We start from the raw sequence: 25,000 nt of genomic DNA, 5'->3' as shown, positions 1-25,000 counted from the left end.
AAACGAATTAGCCTACTTTTGATACAGTGCTATAAATTTGATTGAGATGCCCCGTTATGTCTGTGGAGAAATGACTTCGGTTGGTGGATGACAGCAGCATCTGGTAGGCAATGTTTGTTTCCAATAAGTTGTTTTAAAGGGATGTCGTTCAAGAAATCCTAACAGCAAAGGAAAAGGGAATGTGGATGCCACTGTTTGCACGAGCCTCTTGGTAATGATTTTGAGATCTTTAAAATAGCCAATGTCATGTGACAATTCATGCACCTTTTCCAAAATGGCAACAAACCTGCTCTATGCTAGATTTTAGGTGACTAATTCCCACGTTATGTGATGATGGGTAATTTGCTACTTTCTTTTGTTCAGTAGAATTAGGGCTAATACTGTGCTTGGGAAACATGGAGAGATTTTCCTTGTCATGCGTGAAATGTGGGGTTTGGGGTCCTAACAGGCCTGGCAGTCAGCCAAAGCACACTAAATACTTTTCAGACCTATTTCACAAGGCTGTGTACAGTGTGATGAATGTGACAGGGAGCACAATTTAAGTTCACAATACAAAAAGTTGAGGGACATTAAGATCCACCTCACAGAAACCCTTCTCTGGAAGAGGTTACCTTTGAATCAGACAAAAGAAGAGACAGTCAGATGGATGCAAAAGGATGCCTTGGGTGTAAAAGCACAGTTGTGGAAGACCAAACATTTTTTTTTTTTTTTAGAAAAGCCTTGATGCTTATCCAGCTGGCTTGAATGCCTGGAAGGTGTGCATGAATGTATGGTCAAAAAATGTCTGGGCAGTGTTTCCATTCAGAAAAAAAAGTATTTCAGAACCATTTTGTGAGGTGGTTTTCAAATTAATATGCCAGAATTAGCCACAAACACTTCATCATCTTAAAAATTGCATGGCGTTTTTCATGTATGGTGTGTCAGTGAATGTTGAAGTCATCTGTCACCATATCTGAAATCAAAACCACAAGGTCCTGGCTTTTATAGGTCCTCCCTGATCTGCAAGATGACGACAGGCCAAATAAACTGAAAAATAGATCCTGTGAAATTTGAATAGTCAGCATCGGTTATGATATCCTTTTATAATTACTGCACAGATGGGATATACATACCAAATAGGCTCTGATTTTGCCTCTTTAATCATTTCCGCATGTCTGGTGGTCCAAACCAAAATCCAAACGGGTATATCATAACCACGAAGACCTCTTTTTTTATAGACAGTGGTACTGCTGTCCGTGGTGATCTTTCAAGTGCACTGCAAAGAGTAGACCGTAGTTGTGAAGGGAAATGTGTTTGGCACTGCTGGGATGGTGCACTGCTGGTCTGTGAATATGAGATGAAGTAGAGAAGTTTGAGCCCAGCCACGAAGCCAGATGTTGGGCTCTTGCAGAGGGAGTTTGCCTGGCTATGAGCCCCTCACAGGAAATCACCAGTACAGAGACTTCAACTTGCCCTTCTTTTCCCCTTAGTTACTCTCTCTCTCTCTCTCTCTCTCTCTCTCTCTCTCTCTCTCTCTCTCTCTCTCTCTCTCTCTCCCTTTCACACTCTTGCTCTCGCTCTCAAACATTTCTTTGCCCTCACGTTTTGCCTGTGTCTTTCTCTGCCAGGTTTCAATGAGAGCCAGCAGCTTCCAAAAGAAGACCCTTCACTAATCCAGCCCGGCTGACAGTAAAAAAACAAAAACTGAACTGGAACGATTGTGTTTCTTTTTTGGGTTTTTTTTACAACCCCCAGTGCTTGTTCACTTTTCAGTGAAGTGAAGTTAAACAAAAAAAATGACTGTGAAAGCATGTGTGCTTGTTAGAGCCATGCTGCTGCAAAGCGTGATGCTCTTGCTGGGACTAAGTGGCACCGTGGGCCAGAAGGACTGCACGGGAGTGGATTGCCCCGTGCTGGAGAACTGCATCGAGGAGTCCCTGCCGAGCGGCGCGTGCTGCGCCACCTGCGTGCAGGTAGGATGCGCCTGCCAGGGTTACCAGTACTACGACTGCGTCAACGCCGGCTTCCAGAAGGGCAAGGTGCCCGAGGGCGAGTCGTACTTCGTGGACTTCGGCAGCACAGAGTGCTCGTGCCCCGAGGGGGGCGGCCGGATCAGCTGCCACTTCATCCCCTGCCCGGACATCCCGGCCAACTGCATCGAGCTGTCGGAGCCGGCAGACGGCTGCATCCAGTGCAAGCGCGTGGGCTGTGAGCACCACGGGCAGAAGTACGAGGCCGGGCACACCTTCCAGATGGACCCGTGCCAGGTGTGCCATTGCCCCAATGACGGCGGGAGCCTCATGTGCTACCCGATCCCTGACTGCGATGCCAGCAAGATCGTCGACCCCATGCTCACCACCAGCACCAGAGAGGAGAACGCGCCCCACAACCCTCTGCAATTCATCTTTCAGCACCAAGGTCCGAGAGACCACGTGTCCAAGCCACTCAGGCCTGGGCCCGGAGACTCTCTGCCCTTTTTCCCACACCTCATGAATAATCTGGAGGACGAAGAGGAGGAGGAGGAGGAGGAGGAGATGGACTACGATTACATGCCCATGCCCACAGATACGCCGGGGCCGCCTCTCCAAGATCTCGCCGCGCCCACGGAGCCCTCCATCATCATCTCCGCGACCGTCCCAGAATCCTTAACTCCACGGGTGGGCCTCCACAGGAACAGAAAGCAAGAGCTCAGAGAGAAGTTTGCCGTACATCATGAGCTCCCTCGCCATCGCGCTGAGACCACCCAATCCCCACCAGCTCTCGCGCAGACCACTTCACTGCACCACGGGGAGGTCACAACCAGGTCCTGGCTGAAAGGTCTGGAAAATCAAGTGTTCCCACTGGACACTGCCGGTGCTGCAGATGGCGGAACAGGAGGCAGTGATGGAGTTGAGGATGAGGAAGGGGAAGAGGGGGAGGAGGAGGAGGAGGCGGTGGAGGAGGAAGAGGGAATGCCGCATGCTTTCCCTGTGTTTCCACAAAGTGAACACCTTCAGCCCCCTTTCACTGCAAACCAGCCTCCCTTCACTGATGCCAAGCTCAAGCAGAGGGTAAGGGTTAAGCCTGTGCCAGCAGAAAGAGGCGGCTTGCCTGACCGTAGAAATAGCCAGGATGTAGAAACCAGGCCTTGGATGCCAGACAGGACTAGTTTTACTGACCGTGAGTATAGCCAGCCCACGCTAACGAGACCTGGATTCGCAGAGGGAGCGAGCTTTACTGACTCTGACCTTACCCAGGCCACAGATACCAGAGTCAGGGTGCCCGAGCGAAGCAGTGTTGCAGACAGAGGTCAAGGCCAGGCCACACAAATAAGGCCTCTGATGCCAGAAATTAGTAGTGCTGTTGATCGTGGACAGACTAGGCCTGATTTAACAGAAATAAGCACTGTTAGAAATAATGGACAAAGGGCAGTTGCACATTCCAGGCCTGTACATAAAAAGCCAGAAACCAACAGCTTTGCTGATAGAGGTCGTAGTCAGGCTACACTCACCAGGCATGGGTTGCCAGAGAGAAACAGTTTTCCCGATAACCGTCAGAGTGCAGCTTCTCGCGACAGGCCCGTGAAGCCAGAAATAAATAATTTTGGTGAACGCGGTCATAACACACAGCCGCTCACCAGGCAAGGAATCCCAGAAATTGGCAGCTTTGGTGATCGTGAACAGAGCCAGGGAACACAGTCTAGGCCTGCAGTGCCAAAAACAAACGGCTTTACAGATAGCGGACGCAGCCAGGGTACGCAAACCCAAAGGGCTGGAAAGCCAGAAGTAAATGACAATGGTGATCACAGACACAACCAGCCTGTAGTGCCAGAAGGAGGTGCTGGTAGTTCAGTCACAACTCTCTCAAGACCAGAAATAGCCAACCTGGATGATCATGAACATAGCCAGGGCTCACACACTCTGCCTGAGGTACCAGGCATCAGTAGCTTTGATGAACACAGTCAGCGTAGTCAGGGGACCCACACTGGGCCTGGCCCCAAGGAGACCGATAGGGATGATAGCATATTTGCTGACAGTAGCCGTAACAGAAGCACTCCTAGTAGGACAGGGATGGGGGAAGCGGACCAAGACAGGGACATGTTTGCTGAAGAAGGCCGTCATAGGAACACGCAGAGCAGGCCTATTCCAGAGGAACTTGACCTGCTGAAGGAGACTGTTTCCGATCACGATGGTATTGTACTAAAGAAGCCTGTTCCATGGGAACTTGGTCTTCATTCGGACACTGGTTCTGAACATGAGCATAGTATATATCGGAGACCCATTCCAGTAGAACTTGACCAGAACAGCGATATTGTTCTGGAACATGAGAGTAGGACACATAGCAGTCCTATTGTAGAGGCGCTTGACCAGTTTAGTGACAGTTTCTCCGAGCATGGACGTAACAAGCCTGAACAGATCCGACCAGGAATTGGCAGTGAGAAAGCTACCTCTGGACGTGGAAATAGCAAAGCTACACAGACCAGGCCAGTCATCAATGAGCTTGACAGAGACAAAGCTACTTCCTCTGAACATGCACGTGACAAGCCTGCACTGAACAGACCAGTTCTTGACAAGTTCAACATTGACAGGGTCACTTCTTCTGAACACGGACGTGGTAAGGCTACACAGACTAGGCCAGTAACAGAGGTATACCATCCAGATAAGGGTAATGTCCCCCAGCAAGGAATTAGCAGGGACGCACAGGGCAGGCCCTTCTCAGTGGTTCAAACCGAGAGAGACAAAAGCATCTTCACTAATCCTGAAGAGGGCAGAAATAGCCAGACCGTCTCCGAGGATGCTAGACAGAAAGCAAAACAAGGGCACAGTAGTGGTAGTACAACATCTTCACGGGGCAGGCCTGCTTTGGCAGCAGAAACAGACAAGCGAGACAAAGGCAGCTTTGCCGATCACACAGGCCATCACAGAAATGCCGAGCAGAGCAGGCCTGTGCTGCCGCTTGGAGTTGACCGAGACAGGGTCACGGGTCACCAGCCCCAGAGGCTTAACCCTCAGCACAGCGTGAGACCTGACAGGCCACTGGAACACTTCACTCCCCCGGTTCTGAACTCTGCAGATCGCACCACCACCCCCACCACCACCACCACCACCGCTGATGGCGCCGCAGCCTCCACCACCACCACCACCATTCCTGGACCGCAAAGCGTTCACGAAATCCACACGTTCCCCGCGGTGCGGTTCTTCACCACCAGCCAGCCGCCCCTGAGAGTGAAAACAGATGGGGGACACCCCATGAGAAATCAGACCCAGCCGTTCACCAGCATCCACACGAGGGAGGAGGAGGAGGAGAGGGTCAGGCATGGGAGGGAGAGGAAGGAGGAGAGGGACAACTCCCTCAGTTCCCTGCCCGCCGGCAACCGCGGTGAGTAGGCAGATTCCCCTGTACTGCATGTTCATCAATGCCCATGAACGCTACACTTCACGCATCCATGAAAGTGGTTTGGGAAGCTTAATTAAGGGCGGTGATTGATGGGTAACATTTGCTTGGTAGTACAAACTGCTACTTTGAATAATAGCTGAATTAGCGTGGAATAGGGACTTGCAGCTGTTGAAAGACAACCGTCATGCATTATCCAGCATCTGACAAGTCACTGCCGGGGACTTGAGCGATTCTTCTCCGCCATTCATTCAACACTTTGTCAGATGGGAAAAAGTGCTGGTGTGTGTTTTTGTACGTATCAACATTTATTTTGAGGGTTATATCTATTTGTATACAAACACTTATTTTGCATGCTGTCAGGGGATGGTAGTGATGGATAACACTGTTATTCTACAACGTTGTAAGTCTGGGCCCTGTAAACTCGACTGAGAGTAGAAACATTCGAAACAGGGGGTATGTGTGTGTGTGTGTGTGTGTGTGTGTGTGGGGGGGGGGGTTGTCTGGATCACGAAACCAAACATTGCCCCTGCTGCGAACACCCTCATGCAGGCTTGTCTCAGATAAGTCAACACCATCGCTCACTCGCTGAGTTACTCCTCTGTGCAATTTAACACTCTTAAGTTCCCCAATTAACTACAGAGGATGACGGTGGGGGAGTGTGTACATAGAATCTCAAGGACAAAACGTGTGGGGATTTTTGTTTTTTTTTTTAAACTAGGAGGTGTTTATGGGTTTAGCCTATGTAATTCATTTTGACTTGTATTGGAGTCGTAAAAAAAGTTAAATTGGACTTAAACGTGAGTTACCTGGGTAATTTAATACCTTTCTGTGAGGTCTTAAATTCCATTCAACCTTGCACAGATGCAACACTGTTACAATTGCTCAGAGAGCCAGATGGGAGAGTCTCACAAAATAACTGCAATCAAACAAAATCACATAAAAAGCTATTATTACGGCATACATTTCGATTTTGGGTGCTTTTTTAGAATTCACTTTACAGTGATGGTGATTCAAAGTGTTTTTTTTCTGCCTGCCCATGGCTGTTGCATGGAAATGATTCAAATGCTAAAAAAAGGGAGATAATTTTTCTCTTTAAGTGCTCTTTGCTCAGCAGCTGGCCATTGTTCAAGATAAACAGCCGTTTCCAAATGCACTTTGGGTACTTGACATGCACTCTTTCCCTAGCTCTCTGGAGTGAAGGCCCTCTTCTTCAGATAGATAACTCACAATTAGCCAGTTAGCTCTTGTGGTGTGAGAGGCTCTCTCCAGTACTTTTGAACGTATGCCAGTGTATGCCTCAGAGTTTTTACTGATGAGATGATGTTGTGTGATGGTGTGCCGTTGGCTCTCAACTTAGACTTGAAATTGTTTCATGGAGGAATTTGTAGACTACGCTGGTGTCCTAGAGGAGAGCAGTCTGCCAACTTTGCCTGATGTCCATCTGATGTGCACCTTTGTGTGTGTGTGTGTGTGTGTGTCTGTGTCTGTGTCTGTGTCTGTGTGTGTGTGCAAAACACATCTGCACATGTGTGTGTGTATGCTTGCGCGCGCGCGTGTGTGTGTGTGTGTGTGTGTGTGTCTGTGTCTGTGTCTGTGTCTGTGTGTGTGTGTCTGCCTGTGTGTGTGCGTGTGTGCGTCGAGAATCATCTTGAATTACGGTATGTGGCTAATTATGCAGCAGTTATGTCCTTAAACACTTCATCAACCAAAACAGAGGTAGTAACAAGCAGTTAGGATCGCAGTACGTGGAATTATATGATTTCCGCTAACGTGTTTCAGCCACTGGTTTATCTGAACCTGAATGGAGCTTGTGAAGGTTATTTTGTAAATGAGCAGCATATGCGGCAGTGAGATAAAACATATGCCTCTTGTTCCCCATTTCGAAATGTCCCTTTGGAATGACTGCTTTGAAGTTACCTGCAGTCTGATGGACGTGTACCTTTAAAACAAAAACAAAACTTTGATGTTGGAGCCATATATCTGTGTGCCAATTATGAACACATTTAGTTTTTATGTTGCATAGATTTAGTTGACGTTGTCATTCATCCTGAAATCTGGTATTTCGCCTGTCATAAACAGTACATCACAGAGTTTCTAACCATTGCCTGATCTTTCCACTGTGCCTTTTCTACCTATTACATTTCTCTCTGTCATTGAGGCAGGACAACTGATTAATTTGCTGCGACATTACCTATCACCTCTGCTATTGTGGAAACAGTACATAGAACGCATAAAGGTAGGGGCAGACAAACTCTATTGAAAAAGTTCAGCTAGATATTGCTTCTGCATCTGCTCCCTAACACAGGTGATTTTACTAATCTCATTATCCTGGCTGAAGGTGTGTGGTAATTAGTAGTAGCTGGTTCATTGGATAGGCTGGAGCAAATCTGTGGCAAGGGTTTGTGCTGTCTGGACCCGGGATGTCAGCCCATAATAAAGTATGGTAAGCCCAAATGTATCAATCATATAACACAGTGATGTTGTGATGAAGTACGCTTTTTCTGCAAAGACTGAAGGGGTCGGTGCGGTGGCCATCAGCGCTAAGAGGCTTTGACACATCTTCTATAAGAATATTTTCAGTAGGGTTCTGAAATCCAGTCAGTGTTGTGTTGTTTCCCCTACACGTAGGTTACCAAACACAATGTATTCTAACATCCCTTGCCAATCCACAATCAGTTTTATCATCGCCTTAGCACAGGGAATACATAGTCTTTTGAGCAGTTTGTGCAGTATTGTTCACATGTTTCACAGTTCGGTAACAACCAGAGGCGCTGGTTACTATTCTGTATAAACATCTTATGCATTCTGTGGTACACTGTAGGGATATAATGTAAGGATTAGGTTGTGCTCTGAAAAGTCTACATTTTTGCCATTGCAACTAGAGTGTGTGTTAGGTACTCTGGGGACCTGAGTTTAGGGGTGTTATGAAATGACTGCAGTTTTATTGAAGGGGGGGGGTAATGTACATTAAAACGGCTTCTCCTTATTGATGTGTTACATGCAACCATGACACTATCACAAGTGGGGATGTGAGCATTGCCATTCTGCAGAGTTTGACACAGTTTTTTTGGATTCACGTGTGTGATCTACACTGCCCTCCTCAGCCAGACGTAAACATTAAAAAACCCTTGGAGTTATGACCTGTGAAAATGGCTTTGGAGGTTTGCCACACTTTATGAAATGCCTTACAAAAACACGCTTTCTTTTGTTGTGTGAGCTTTGCAGGAACACGCATGCATGCACGGACACACACACATACACACAGACACACAGACACACACACACACACACACACACACAAACACACACACACACACACACACACACACACACACACACACACACACACACACACACACACACACACACACACACACACACACACACACACACACAAGTGCATGTTTCCCTCTGCCCTGCCTGTGTGCTCTGCATTTTCCCCCAAGATTATCCATCTTTATGGGGTCTGGGGTTAGAAACATGTGGAAATTGTATAAATGATGAATGCTTCTCAGTAATGCTCTGTGAGCAACGACTAGCTATTCACAGTTGGAACTCTAAAATGAAGTAATCTGTATATCATATAAATATGCAACAGCAACATCATATATCTCACACTTACACAAAAAAATGCAGTGTTAATTCAACCCTTAGAGAGTGGATCTAGATTGTATTTGGTTCCAGAGTACATTCAAAGTGTTGAATTAACACTTCTTGCATCTTGCAGCTTTTTATTTTTTTATTTGTTTAATTCCCGATACGGACCTAATGTCATGATATACCGTACAGCCAGGCATAACATATTGTTGCAGCCATTTTTGAGCACTCCCTAAACTAATGAATGTCAGTGAAACTATGGTAAGAGCGAAGCTGTACTACCATGTGACCAAAATAAGTTTATATGTTAACTATCCAATAAAAAAATTAGGGTGGGGCAATCATCAAACAAGAAGCAACTGCTGTGAAACCATCCAAAAGGCCAATGACATAGAGTTTTGACTAAATTATTGTTAAATCATTAATATCAATAAATCCATGCAACTTTTGATTCTAATGTATTTCTTGAAATGTTTGTTCATTATAAAATAATGTAAAATGTTGGATATGTCTTGATGTCTTGATGTCTTCTGTGCAAACAAGACATCAAAAACATTAAGCTTGAGCTCATTTAAATCGCTTTTAGTAAAAAAAATTGTCTAACCTTTAGAAAGACAATATACCTTTAAAAGACTACCTTAAAATCTATGAATTATAACTTGTAATCCCATTTTGTTGATGAATTGCACAGTTTTCAATGAAACGATGACTGATGTCAAAAATAAATAGTTTTGAGAGAATTATGCTACTTGTTTAGTTGTTTACCATTATTTGTGAAGGTACACCATGGTTTAAAACATTTAACATTGACTTTACAGTGTCTTGCATTAAATTTAACATTACATTTCACTGTCCCACTTTAGGACAATGACTGTCCCACATTAGAAAGTCGCTCATTTTCTGAGATGCTTGGGCACTAAGAGCACTAACGTCTGTATAATTTCTTTCATGAAAAAAATATCTGCATTTTTTCTCTTGATTTTATGAGGGCACCCCTGGAGGATTCCAAAAATGTATTGGATGTGGATTTAATGTGTTGTCTTGACATTGTAATAGTCTTCAGAAGTCCGAAAACCCAAAAATGGCCCACATTAGGGCAATCCACCCTATAGTGTGCATGTGGTTACAGTGTGCTATACACTCTGTTATTTCACTCATAGAGCTGTAACAACATAACGAGATAACAATTACAAGTAGCAGGGATATTCAGCATTACACTGAACTCATACTGCACAAATACACCGGCCGCGACCTGAGCGAGGCAGACGACGGAAGTAATTCACTTTGTATTGAGTCGCGCAACAAAAGTGATTGGGGCGACTAGAGGCAATTCGCGCAACTAGAGCGACAGTTTGTAGTTGAACTCCTGGGAATATTATGCAAATTCGCTATGACACGGTCCGGCAGCAGCCTATGGGAATGTTGGAATGCTTGCATTCAGAGGTGGAAAGTAACTAATTACTTTACTCGCGTTACTGTAATTGAGTAGCTTTTTGCGTACTTGTACTTTTTAAACTACTTTTTAAATGTTGTAATTTTACTTTTACTTAAGCACATTTTCTTTCGAGTAATGTACTTCGGTACATTTTACAGCACAAGCGTTACTGAGTAAAAAAAAAAAAACTCTTTATAAAGAGTTGGCGTGTGCGACCTGTCTCTCACTCAAACGCTGATGGCTGACATGGAGGCTGACGATGGAGATTCACTTAACTCAGAGATCAACATTAGCTGTTCTTCCTCTAACCCAGTGCACCCCTTGCACATCTAGAGGCAGAAAACGCTGATTGTCAAAAAGTAACTTTTTACTTTTACCCAAAGTACATTTAATTTTTTATACTTTTTACTTTCACTTGAGTAGATTTTTTGACTGCTAAATTTACTCGTACTTGAGTACATTTTCAACAGAGTAACAGTTCTTGTACTTGAGTACAATATTTTAGTACTCTTTCCACCTCTGCTTGCATTCTGCTTTTTTTTTTTGACATGTATTTTTATTATTTCAAAAGGTAAACATAACATAATACAGTATTGCATTTTAACGTTCCACTACAATGATATAACAATGTTATATAGTAATATAATACTATAAGTTATAATACAGTATTACACATTCTTAAAGTCCTTATAACCCATATCCCACCCAGAACTTTCCTGCCGGGGAAAAAAACAAAAATAGAGCAAAATAAAATAAAATGGAAAATAAATCAAAGAAAACACACACACACACAGAACACACACACACACACACACACGCACACACACAAAGAGTCACAAGTGGGGGGACGGGGTGGGTGGGGGGCGGGGGCTCTATCCATTACAATTTTAAGTTTATAATATCCATAATATCCACTTCACTACTGTGTCAATCTATGAAGAGGGCAATGTGGTGAGTTCGTCAAAGTATGACAGTAAGGGGTCCCAAGTTTTGAAGAACTTCTTTGTGGACCCTCTGAGAGTGAACTTGATCTTTTCAATTTTCAGAAACATCATCATGTCAGAGAGCCATGTTGAGGCTTTTGGTGGAGTTGTGGATTTCCATTCCATCAGCAGACGTCTCTTTGCAATTAAAGTGGCAAAAGCAACAATTTCTTCTTTGCGATTAGGTATTAAATAATCTCCACTCCCTGTGACCCCAAATATGGCTGTTATGAAAGTAGGTTGCAAATCTAAACCAAAGGCTTCATTTAAAATATCAAATACTGATGTCCAGAAGCTCTGCAGTCTTGGACACGACCAAAACATATGAGAGAGATCTGCTCGGCCTTGATTAAAACGGTCACATACATCAGTTGTATTGGGATATATTTTTGCAATTTTAGCTTTACTATAGTGCAAGCGGTGTAGGACCTTGAACTGGATTATATTTAACCTTGCACAAGAGGTCGTTCCATTCACCCAACACAAAGCTCTGTCCCATGCTGCATCTGGAATTTCGGTATCTAGTTCTTCTTCCCATTTTGTCTTAATACCATCCATAGAAACCTTGTTAACTGCCATTATCAAATTATAAATCTTTGAAATTTGACCGCCAAAAATTAAAGGAATTAACAATATATCCTCTACATGTGAGGGTGTTGGCAGTTGAGGAAATGATGGGGAGTGGGACTGAATGAAATGACGTACCTGAAGATATCTGAAAAAACTAGTCCTTGGAATTTGAAGTTTGTTCATCAGCTCAGTGAAGCTTAGGAAAACCCCATTTATGAAGAAATCTTTGCAAGTCTTAAGGCCTAACCCTTCCCACTGTTTGAAAGTGGCATCCAGTTTGGAAGCTCGGAAAAGAGGGTTATCACAAATGGGGCTGAGCATAGAAAGTTCAGTCAAATTAAATGTTTGTCTAAGTTGCATCCAAATTCTTAATGTTGAAGTCACCACTGGGCTAGAACAGAAGCGTGATGGGGAAAATGGGAGTCTTGATGTAAGTAATGCAGAGAGAGATGATTTTTTACAGAATTGAGCCTCAGCACGACACCAGTCTATATTAGGGGATTGAAACCAATATAGTATTTTTTGCAGATTTGCTGCCCAGTAATAAAACATAAAATTTGGAAGAGCCAGTCCTCCATCTTGCTTAGGTCTTTCTAAAAATATTTTACGAATCCTTGATATTTTACCTCCCCATACAAAACTTAAAATTAACCCATCTAGTGAGCGAAAGAAAGATTTTGGGAGAAAAATTGGAATACTTTGAAATAAGTATAAAAACCTTGGCAACACATTCATCTTGATACAGTTAATTTTCCCAGCTAATGAAAGATAAATAGTACTCCAACGTTGGAGATCAGATTTTAATTTTCCAAGTAAGGGAGTGAAGTTGCCCTCGTACAGGCCAGAAAATGTAGGGGTTATGTTAATTCCCAAGTATTTAAACCCAGATTCGGAAACTGAAAAGGGTAAATCCGCTTCTCTAATTGTATGATGTTTATCATTAATGGGGAAACACACACTTTTTGAATAGTTTATTTTGTATCCTGAAAATTTACTGAAATCTCCCAATGTATTCAAGATCACTGGTGTACACACTGAGGGGTCTGTTAAGTAAATGAGAAGGTCATCTGCATATAAGGATATTTTGTAATCTGCATCCATTCTTCTTATACCCTATATAGACGGCAAACTTCTAAGTTTTATCGATAAGGGTTCTATTGCCAAAACAAACAGCAGTGGGCTGAGGGGACAGCCTTGCCGCGTTCCTCTGGATAGAGGAAAGTATTGGGAGCAAACTTTATTAGTGACTACTGCAGCCTTTGGAGATGAATATAACAGCCTCACCCAGGACACAAACTTGGGTCCAAACCCAAATTTAGTAAGTACATAGAAGAGATAGCTGAATTCTAATCTATCAAAGGCCTTCTCCGCGCCTAGGGATACAACCGCCTCAGGTGCGCCTCCAGACGACGGAGAGTGCACTACATTCAAAAGCCTACGAATGTTAATAAATGAATGGCGGCCCTTAACAAAACCTGTTTGATCTGTTGAAACAATGTCTGTTATAGCTGTATTTATTCTGGCAGCTAAAACCTTGGAGAGTATCTTCACATCTACATTTAACAGTGATATGGGTCTATAAGAGCCACAGTCTGTTGGTTCCTTGCCAGGTTTCAGCAGGACTGTGATAAGCGCTTCTGTTAGAGTCTGTGGAAGGGCAGACTTCTCAAATGAGTGGTTGAACAGGTTGAGTAGCAAGGGTATAAGCTGTATGGAAAATTTCTTATAAAATTCAACGGGAAAACCGTCTGGTCCAGGCGTTTTACCGCTCTGCATTGCTCTGATTGAGTCTTCTATTTCTTTCTTTTCAAGAGGTTCCTCTAAATCTTCGCACTGGTCCTGTGAAATTGTTGGGATATTCAAATTTTCTAGAAATTTTTCCATGAACATAGTGTCAGGGGGAGATTCTGATGTGTACAATGTTGAGTAAAATTCTTTAAAAGTGCTGTTAATTTCCAGGGGATGTACGGTCAATTCTTGGTTGCTTTTTCTAATAGTGGGTATAAGGCGAGATGCTGACCTTGACTTCAACTGGTGGGCAAGAAGGCGACCTGCCTTTTCCCCATGTTCATAGAAAAATGTACGGGATCGTAGTAGGTTGTATTCTGTTTTCTCTGTGGATAATAACTCATATTGAGTTTTAAGATTTAATTTCTCTTTATATAATTCTGGCGTTGGGGATTTAGAGTATTGCTTGTCAGTTTTTAAAATTGAATCGATTAGCCTTTCCTGTGTTTGTCTTTTTTCTTTATTGCGTGAGGCTGAAAATGATATAATTTGTCCCCTCAGAACAGCTTTTAATGTTTCCCATAGTAATGATGGTGATACAGAGTCAGTCTGATTTGTTAACAAAAAAACTTCTATTGCGTTAGAGATGAATTTACAAAAGTTTTCGTCTGACAATAAAGCTTTGTTCAGCCTCCAGGCTGGTCGTGAGGAATAATTAAGTGTTATGTTAATGTCTAGAATTACGGGTGCATGGTCAGATTCCACTATTGCTGAATACTGTACTGATTTAATAGAATGTAAAAGACACTTGTCTATGAAAAAATAATCTATTCTTGAATACGACTGATGTACATGGGAGAAGCAAGAAAATTCTTTTTTGTTTGGGTTTAAAAATCTCCACGGATCCACACAACCTATATGTGTCATGAGGCTAGAGAGGGCCTGAGCCATCTTTGATGTGGGTATGGGCCTGGGATTTGAGCGGTCCAGAGAAGTCTGCATGACACAATTCATGTCCCCACCAAAAATTAGACGTTGACTGTTCAAATCTGGTAATAAGGACATAATTTTCTTGAAAAACTCAGCATCATCCCAATTCGGGGCATAAATGCAAATGAGCACCACAGGGCTGTGGAAAAGCCTACCCGACACTATGATAAAACGTCCTTGGGGATCTGAAATTATATCTGAAGCTGTGAAAAGTATTTTTTTTATGAATTAATATTGCTGTTCCTCTAGCCCTACTACTGAATGAAGAGTGAAAGACTTGTCCAACCCAGTTTTTCCTGAGTAAAATTTGGTCTTGGGTGCGCAGATATGTTTCCTGTAAGAATGCTATTTCAGTGCCTAGTCTTTTTAGATGTGAAAATATACGGGCCCTTTTTACTGGACCATTAAGGCCTCTGACATTCCAACTGGTGAATCTGACTGGTGACTCACCAACTATACCATTACTGCCTATGATCAACTTTTAGATATAATAGCAAAGTGACATTATAGATAACATGTATATTGCAGAGCCTTAACCCAAGGGGAGGAGGGGGGAGGGAAGGGGAGGAGAAAACAAACCAAAATCCCTGAAGAAGAAAACCAGGCCAACCCATACCCTGAACATAGAAGAAAATACTAGGTTCATCCTTCGAACGATGATGAACCGCAGCCCTATTGAGGTTTAACTTCCAATTGTCCATGAAGCCCTAAGCTCACTAACATCCACTAGGCTGCTCCCATTTGTATCACTTTGATTAATAAATGCACATATCAAGCATTATTCACTCAAAAAACAACATTAAAAAAATAAAATAACAATAAATAAAAATAAAATAATAATAATATGAGAGGAAATAAGTAAATTGCTTGCAGTCCAACATAAATTAGGCATAACTATAGCTATATAATGGTTAAGAATAGGCCCAGTAAATGTAGGCAAAGATATAGCTTAATTTAAATCAAAATTATCATGTTCCATGAATGTATAAACAATAATTAAAAACGAAACAAAAAATGAAGAGGGCAATATGTCACAACCACCTAATGTGAGATAAGTAATGTCCAAAATAAACCAGGTCAGGCCCTCTGATACATTCAGTCTGTCGCTAACTTAACTGTTCTAGAAAACTCAGATCCACATGACAATCTAGAGCAGAAATAACCTGTTAAGTTCGTCAGTAATTAAGATTACTGAAACATTTCACATTTACTAGATTTAGCAAACTCAAACTCTGTTTGCCCCAGAAGAAAAGGGGATTATTCACCTGCACCTATGTCGGCGAATCAGACGGCTCAGTCCAATCCTGCGTGGCAATTTGAGTGTCATAGAATTCCTGGGCTTCCTTGGGTGTAGCGAAGTCAAGTGTCTCATCGTTGAGATGAACTCGAAGCAGTGCGGGGTAACGGAGGTGGAATCGAATTTTCTTCTCCCACAGAAGTTGCTTGACACCCTTGAAAGCTGCGCGCTTCTTGGCCACATTTGCCGACATGTCGGGGAAGAACCTCAGCTCGGATCCGTTGAATTCGGGCTTGTGCGCTCGCGCCCAGCGCAGTATTGTTTCCTTCTCCTGAAACCGGTTGAAGCAGACCACGAAAGGACGCGGCGGCTGTCCAGCTGGGGGTTTTTCGCAGAGAGAGCGGTGTGCCCTCTCCAGTTCTGGTGGCTTGTCAAACGTGCCTTCACCAATCACTTCCATGAGCATTTGAGACACAAACTGAATAGTAGACTGACCTTTTTCGCTACCCTCTGGGACGTTCAGAATTCTAAGATTATTCCTTCGGGAGCGATTCTCCAGGTCATCCACTCGGTCAAGCAGGAGCTTATTTTGCTTTTCCAATGCCTGGATCCTTTTTTCGAGTGTGTTTAACGCGGCAAAATTGTCCCCAGCTAGACTTTCGGTTGCTTCTAGTCGATCTTGAACACCATTCACAGTCTCTGTAAGCTCTTTCACAGAAGAATGCAGAGTAGCCACAGATTCCTTGCCTGGTTAACACCAGACCTAATCACAAGTGAGATTAGGTCTGGGGAGTTGCCTATTGTAAATTCTGTATGGGGCCGGAATACTTGGCTATTATGACACACTGCCCTGCTCTCTGATTGGGCAGAGAAACTGTTAAGGTCGGAATGCTTGGCCATTATGACACAGATCCCATGATCTTGTACGTTATGAGTCATCCTCGCCATACTGTCTTTCAGATCGAAACGATTGTGTAGAACTAAAGGCAGTATGGGAGTTCCCAGGCTAACAGATTCCTGGATCAAAGTAGAAAGGTCCCCCTTCAGTGATGCTCGTTGCTTATCAAGCTCGGCCACAAGTTGGTTCATGGTAATCGCGTCCGAAGCTGAAGTCATTTCAGCCGCATTCGCCATTGTAGCCAGCTTGTTAGCAATGCTCGTTCGGTTTGCTGTTTGTGAAGATGGCTTCGTCTTGGATTGCTTACGCATACTAAATTTCCGTTTTTCCTCTCAATATAGAAGCAGTAACACAAGTCCTTTGTTTTTATAAATTATAATGCCCGGTATGGCATTTTAAAATTTTACTTGAAAAGTTCAGTCGGGAGCTCCCCCTGCTTGCTGCCTATCTCCACATGGCCAAACCGGAAAATCTGCATTCTGCTTTTAACGGACATACTCTAGTCGCAATTGCTCGTATCGCTCTTGCTGAACAGAAGCGATTCTGTCGCTTGAATCTTGTTGCGGCCGGTCTATTCGCCCAGTTAGTCTAATACCATTGAACACTTGCATTTAACAAAACTGTTGCCAAGTCACTAATCATTTGATGTATACTAATGTTCATTTGGCCCCCGTGTATATCTTCATGTGCACTTTCTTATTCTTTCTGCCTTGAAGAACTGAAGTGATTTTCAAGATTTTGCTCTTATGTCAGCTGGGTCTCCCTCACAACAAGGGCCTCTGTTAACACATTGAATACCGGCGTTGCTCACGGAATTATGTCGTAGAATACCAGCGTTCTAAGCCCTTTTTTACGTTTTTTTGTAGACTCACAGCTTATTATGTGATAGGGCCACTGAAATATGTTATGACTCGTTTGAAAGTGGAGACGCTGCCCTCTTAGTAGGTGAAAACTGTGTGTCTCTACGAGCTTTTATTGCCGAGTAAACCCACGCTAAACCGAAGTGGGTATCCATGGAATTCAGCTACAATCGGAGATATTGAGGTTTTTGTGAAGGGTGCGCTTCTTCAGAATGTGACGAGTTTGAAAGGGGATGAGTTGGTTTTAATCACAATTTGGTGCAAGGTTAGCTCTGACACACATCTTCCTGCACGCCAAGACACACCTCCTGCTCTAAACCACTACGACACCGGCAATCAATGCCCTTCGAAATCCACGTTTTTCACACAGACTGAACACAAGCTCTTTGCACACATGCAGAAGGTCGGACATTTGCTAAAATAGTTCCCGATGACTCCCGAAATAATAGCCCAACATTGACAACAAATCCCAATGATATGATGCTTAGATGTAGCCCATCCGATCCATATGTAGCCATCTATGCTAGCTTCTGGCTTTTCACATACAGGAAGACAGTTCAACATAGGGGTGAATAATCAAATAAACTTATCTGGTTGGCGATCAAACTTCTAAATCGGAGCGCATTACTCCAATTACAATTCGGGTGCCATTTTGATCCAAGGAGCTGGTAAAGGTCTAGGTAGCAAGCCCAGAAAGTTCAAGATACTCCTGGCACGATATACAATGGTCTCTGTGTTTACCTATTGCGTGAAGTCAGACACAATACACGCTACCGATCGTAGGCTACTAGGGAAACAACATAGCACGATTCACGAATACGGCAGCACACCTCCTGCTCTGTCACACTACGACACCAGCAATCGATGCCCTTTGAAATCCCCGTTTTTCACGTGGACTGATCACAAACTCTTTGCACACATGCAGAGGGTGAGACATTTGCTAAAATAGCTCCCGATGACTCCCGAAATAATAGCCCAACATTGACAACAAATCCAAATGATATGATGCTTAGATGTAGCCTAGCCCATCCGATCCGAATCATATGCGGTGGCAGATGGACACTCCCAACTGAGATCGCTCCCGGACGTGTAGTCCCAGGTGTTTCTATCACTCCCGGACGTGTAGTCCCACCCGGATCGATAGTCTGGCTAGTGGGGGCGAGCCGACAGGGGAGCGTCCTGCGTTGGGAGCGACAATCAGGGAATCATGATATGTAGCCATGCTAGCTTCTGGCTTCTCACATACAGGAAGACACAGAAACTTATCTTTTTGGCGATCAAACGTCCAAATCGGAGCGCATTACTGCAATCACATATCGGGTGCCATTTGGATCCAAGGATCTGATAAAGGTCTAGCAAGTCCAGAAAGTTCAAGATACTCCAGGCACTATACAATGGTGTTTACCTATTGCGTGAAGTCAGAGACAACACATGCTACAGTGACCGTACTAGGGAAATCAATGCAGGCAGCGCGATAGGCGACATGGGTTGGCATCCAGACATCTTGGTAAGTTAAATTAAAATATCCAAATCATAACACTTAAACATCATAACAATCAAACAACTTTGGACTGCAAATGTTGTCATTTATGTCCATCACAGAGCTACCAAAATCACATATATTGTCCATTGAAGGGTGTAGATTCAAAATATGATATTTAAATGCAAAAACGCATTTTTGCGTTTTGGTATACAACGCATGGGCGTGAAAAACGCATTATTACGTCGTCGGTACTCAATGTGTTAAGTAACAGAGTCAGTGGATGTGTGGGGTCAACCACACTAACTCTATGAGCAAGCCTGCATGGCTGGAGGCAGGCCCGTAGACAGGGGGGACAAACAGGTATGTTGTCCCGGGCCCAGGGAGATAGCCTGCCCAGAATTGGGTACCCATTACATTGTGTGTATTGGGTTGGGGGCCCTGTCAGATGACTCCGTCCTGGGCCCAGCAAAAGCTGGCTGGAGGTTTGGTCTTGGCGCGGGCCGCTGAAGATGAAATGTTCCACAGAGGCATAGGAGACCCCCACCTGGTCCCCTCATTAACCCCACCATGACCCCTCCATTAGTACACCTCCCAGGACAAATATGTTTGCCATTTATTCCCCCATGCCACGCTCCTGTGTCTGCAGGGCCGGATTAACCCCCAGGCTAGATATGGCTGCAGCCTAGGGGCCCCCAACTGCCAGGGGCCCCCTGATTGGACAAAAGTGAAAAATGGCAGATTTGTGAGAAGATGCAATACTGAAAAAGTCATCTGTTGTGTTGAGTATAGTTGGTAGGCATGTTACTTCCTAGCTCTTAATTATGACACGGTCTATATGAATTTGTCCCAAAATGTGCCTGCCGGGGGGCCCCACAGCAATCTGTAGCCTAGGGGCCCCAGGTCATCTTACTCCAGCCCTGTGTGCCTGGGCCTAGCAGGTAGTATACAGCCTCAGTTGCACAGGAGACGGCTCTAGACAAAATCAATTACATTTTTATGCCATCATCCTGATTTGTTTACAGCTCTTTCTGTTAACACCTTTCAAAATGTTACTACCTACAACAGACAGCACACACTGCAATGTACCACTCAGTACACCACGAGTGCTAATGTTTTACAGAACATTGTGCTAGCAGCCATTGTAGTAGGCCTGTTGCAACGTTGTTAAAGCACGGTGCCAGACAAATTGAATTCCCTCGAAAACAGCTTGCTCCAGGTTCATTTCAGTTCACTTGGAGAGATTGTGTGTGTCATGTTAAATATTTCAGTCACGCTCCCTGTTGTAATGTTCCAGCCATATCTCTCAGCAGACTTGTGTGTTAGGACTGGAGGAGGGGTGGTGGTTCTGTTGCAGGGAGAGGCACTGAGCAACCTCCCTCCCACTGTGAGCTGTTGATTTTGGAGAGCTGGATGTTGCTGGTCTTTGCCTTGACCTCAGCCCCTCAACGGAGAGGGTGGGAAAGTCAGTTTGGCTCAGGGATGGAGATCCCCTAGGACAGTTGCTGCTCGCACTGCTCAGTGTTGCATCATGGAGAAGTATGAAGTGTTTGACCGTGTGGAATTAGAATGACTGCATTGTTTCGCCATGGGCCTGCATAACTTTAGGTGTTTCTATAAAATGTGCATGATTTAATGGGACGTATCCAGACCAATATTTGCATTGGATAGTTTAATATAACGAATACATTGATCTCACGGCAATTAGTGCTCTATGTAGGCCTACTTGAATTATCTTGATAAATTCAACTGCTCAGGCATTACACTAGGGATGCAAATTATCGATTAATTCATTAATCGTTAGTTGATAATCTTATCGATCGACTTACGATTAATTGATAAGCGGCGTTTTCCCCCCAAAATCTGAATGTTTCTCGAAAAAAACTACAAAATCGAAAAAAATTAAATTAAAAATTGAGATAAAATACAACATTTAGGTTAATTCTATTTAAATTCTTTAATCCAAAGGTGATTTAAATATTCCCCCTATTCACACCCCTCTTCACACACACTCTTCACATGCCCATTTCACCTGGGTCTCTTGCCATTTGAGTTGGCGATTAATTGCAAGTAATGTTTTTAATCGATTAATGCATTAATTGATTAAAGTCGATTAATCGATTAATCGTTTGCATCCCTGCATTACACATAATTTTACTCCTGCGTATACACTCTGTGATCGAGATGCATGTATATTTGCCATACTCATAAAAAATCATTCATTTATTATCCAAGTGAGATTCATGTCTTGTGGCATTAGCACACTGATAAATATTTCAACCAATTTATAAGGTAAAAGTATTTGCGTAGGGATGCCAGTCAAAGAAGCAGCCTCATGTCAACTGTAACCTGAGGCCTATCTGTCATTCTGAGTTGGGAATTCCCCATCGCAAAGCCAGGCAATGCCTTGGCCCATGATGCTTGCATTACAGAGTGTTTAAAGGGATGGCAAGTCTGGTATTAGGTCTGACAAACCCTTCCTGCCTCCTTCACCACTGGGGCATGCCTACAGTATGTAATGCACTTGACTAATAGTTTGGCAATCATTACTATTCACTATTTCATGACTTCTAACTGGGGGATTCCCCAGCTCATAGTTTAGTAATGCCTTGGCCCATGGTGTGTGTATTACTGTACAGAATATGGACGGGAATACGGGTATAAAGCCTGACAATCCATTCCTAACGCCTCTGTAACTGTGCCATGCCTACAGTTTCCACTATGGGGTAATGGTGTGACTGTCCCTATTCACTATTTCATGGCTTCTCATCTGGGAATCCTCGGGTCATAGTTTAGTAATGCCTTGGCTCCTGATGTTTGTATTACAGTACATGGTTGGCAGACTGGTATGAGGTCTGACAAACCCTTCCTCGCTCCTCTGCAACTCTGCCATGTCTACTGTAAGCAGGGAAGTCAGCAGAGATAGGCAAATGGGTCAGTTGTCCAGGGGTAGTGTAGGTGATGTGTGCACATCAGTTGTCCAGGGGTAGTGTAGGTGATGTGTGCACATCAGTTGTCCACATCAGTTGTCCAGGGCCCAGGGAGATAGGGGCCCCACAATTTGGTTCCAACAATGCCATTGTATGCATTGTAGGAGGCGCCATTTCAGATGACTTTGCCCAGGGCCCGGCCAATGCTGTCAATGGCCCTGACTGTACAGTATGTAATGTATGCTAATACTGTCATTTTGCTCTCATTACTTTTCACTGTTCTCTTGGCCTTTCCACTGTCAAGGAGTAGCTCCTCTCATTAGCACTGGCTAATGGTGTATAAAACGGCAAGATGCCATTAAGCATTAATGATTAAATGCCCCCTTCTACCGAAGGTGCGGAAGGTGCCAACATTTACACTGTGGTGCTTAGTGATACATTGGACTGTACTGTAGATACATTGGACTGTACTGTAGATACATTGGACTGCTGTAGATCAGTGGTTCCTAACCTGGTGTGCGGGCACCCCCTCGCGGTGTGCCAGAGATTTCAGGGGGTGCGCAGAATTTTGTTTGTGTTGAGATTGTGACCAAAATTCTGCTTGTGAGCATTATAATTAGGCCAAATCAAAACCAAGTTAAAGCATTTTTTGTCCCCATGTAAAGGCATCAAGGTATTGATTAATGTCTCATTCAAGAATCATTGTAATTAATCGCTGAAATCACTTGTGCCTACGCGCGTTGAAGTTTGGGTTGGGGGTGCACGGCTTGTCCTGGGCACAGTAAAAGAACCACTGCTGTAGATAGTAGCAACACAGGGGTTCTCCTGTTTTCAACCAAGTCTGTGTGTCTCCAAAAAACTTCTTATAGCACAGCTGGGACAAGGACGACTTGAACAAGAGAGAAAGTTGAAGTTTATAAAGTTACCTGCCAACCTTTAGGTCATTATTTGGCCAGTATAGCATAGAACGGGGGTGTTATTGTGACACTTCCTGTCACTCTTGTTAGAGACAATAGCCAGCAATGGACTGGAAATAGTGACCGTGAGCTCCACACAGCACCAGGAACAACAACAACAACAGCAACAACACAAACAGCATGATGAGGAAAACAGTCCAGTCATATTTCTGGTGTTGTCTGTCCTGCGGCCAATGTCTCAATGATAAGCTTGGATATGTTTTTTTTCCCTCCTATCTTTTTTTCTTTCAAGTGGGTTTGGTGGTGAAGATGGTGGTGGTGGTGGAAGGAGGAAGGGCGGGTGGCTAGTGTGATTTCATTTGTTGGTCCAGACGTGTGTGAGGACATTGTTATCTGTTGATGGATGGTGAGTGTCTGCTCGGTTATTGCCTCTGAGTCCGGGACTGACGGAGATGAGGTGCTTCCCCTCCAGGGACCTGCCCAATCTGCCTGCCATGGGCCCCCATGGGTCTCGGGTCCCACAGCCGGCGCTGCAAATTACCACGCTATCCCGCAGGGCTATAGGCTTAGCAAGGCAAGGCAAGGAAAGGAAAGGCAATGTTATGCTATTCTATGCACTGCCCTACTCAATGTTTTCTCTCCCTTCCTTCCTTCCCTCACTGGAGGTCTTCATCTTTCAAGTCGCTAGACGGAGGAAGCCGCATTCTTTAGGTCAAGAGTGGAGTGGAACACTGGTGCGGGCAACAATGGAAGGATTTGGTTGGAAGAAAAAAAAGAACAGAAAAGAAAAAAAAGACAAAAAGAAGCCCAATTGCATCCGTTTCAGCCATTAGAGTGGCTCTGTGGCCATGTGGGGCTTGCATCAGTCTTTGAGTGCGAGCCAGCAGACATAATGAAGCAGTGGGAGCAGGGGAGATGTGCGGCTGGGTCGTCTCTCCTCATCTGCTTTATTATTGTCCTGAAGAAAAGGAACCCCGGGGCACATCAATGCTTCTTTTCTCTTTCGCAGACCTGCTCTCTGTCTCTTGTTTTTTTTCTTTCTCTTCTTGCTCTCTCCTTCTCTCTCTCTCACTCTCTCCTCTTCTCCATTTCTCTCACTCTCCTCTGTCTCTCTGCCCCTCTCTCTCTTTCTCTGCTGTCTGCCATCCACACAGCAATGTGCTTACCACTGCTCAAAGTATCTTTGATGCACTTAATGCACTTAATATCTCTCTCTCTCTCTCTTTTTCAGACTCTCTCTCTCTCTCTCTCTCTCTCTCTCTCTCTCTCTCTCTCTCTCTCTCTCTCTCTGCCCCTCTCTCTTTTTCTGGTGTCTGACATCCACACAGCAATGTGCTCCTCTGCAGACTAAGTAGAATAGCAGAAAAGATCCCATAAACAGTTCAGAGGGCCTCAAAACAAAAGATCCTCTGAAGAGAAAATAGGCCTTCAGGGTTTAAAAATACGTACCCTTACCGTATCTCAGAATGAAGGTGAATTACCAGAAATGCATATATCTGTCTATGTTCAAGTGCACAGTTGCATCGTGAGTTTCTGCACGCACCATTATGATTCCTTGGCGTGTTGCATAGTTCAATTCAGGCAAATATCCCATAGCAGTTTGTTATGCCCGTGTCACTTTTGGTATGCAAAAAACCATTGGCTACCCGAAGAAGAGACTTGTTTCTCTGTCTCTGTCTCTGTCTCTCTGTCTCTCTCTCTCTCTCTCTCTCTCTCTCTCTCTGTGTATTACCTTAGCGTTTTAGCTTATCTCTCCGCACAAAGCTCGACAAATAGATGTTGACGGACGGCCTTCCTCCCTTTGTGTGGGCATCATTGCCTGTACATTTGTGTGCTTTGGGTAAACCGGCTCTTTCCACCGCACACTGACACCCCCGAAGTCAAAGTGACAGCAGCGGTAGACTTGTGGAAATGGGTTGCCCATGGATGCGGTGATAAGCAGCAGCGGGCCCTTTTTTGCAGTGTTGCCAGATTGGGCGGTTACCCGCCCAATTGGGCTGCTTGGGATGGCCGTCTGCGA

At 44.1% G+C, this 25,000-nt stretch overlaps 1 protein-coding gene across 3 annotated transcripts in view; it reads left to right on the top strand.

The window, feature by feature from the left end:
* fbln2 (fibulin 2) overlaps positions 1-25,000 on the top strand; it is a 124,143-nt gene that overhangs the window by 355 nt on the left and 98,788 nt on the right. For 2 of the 3 annotated variants that reach the window (XM_063215783.1, XM_063215781.1), the window contains exon 2: positions 1,608-5,337. In XM_063215783.1, coding sequence (XP_063071853.1) covers positions 1,776-5,337 — 3,562 coding nt within the window. In that variant the 5' untranslated portion in view covers positions 1,608-1,775. Of the gene's footprint in view, positions 1-78; positions 104-1,607; positions 5,338-25,000 lie in introns of those variants that run through there. The other variant, XM_063215782.1, reaches the window with a different exon arrangement.

Source organism: Engraulis encrasicolus, chromosome 14 (assembly GCF_034702125.1).
Source record: "Engraulis encrasicolus isolate BLACKSEA-1 chromosome 14, IST_EnEncr_1.0, whole genome shotgun sequence".
NCBI lineage: Eukaryota > Metazoa > Chordata > Actinopteri > Clupeiformes > Engraulidae > Engraulis > Engraulis encrasicolus.
This window is presented reverse-complemented; position numbering and strand designations above follow the sequence as displayed.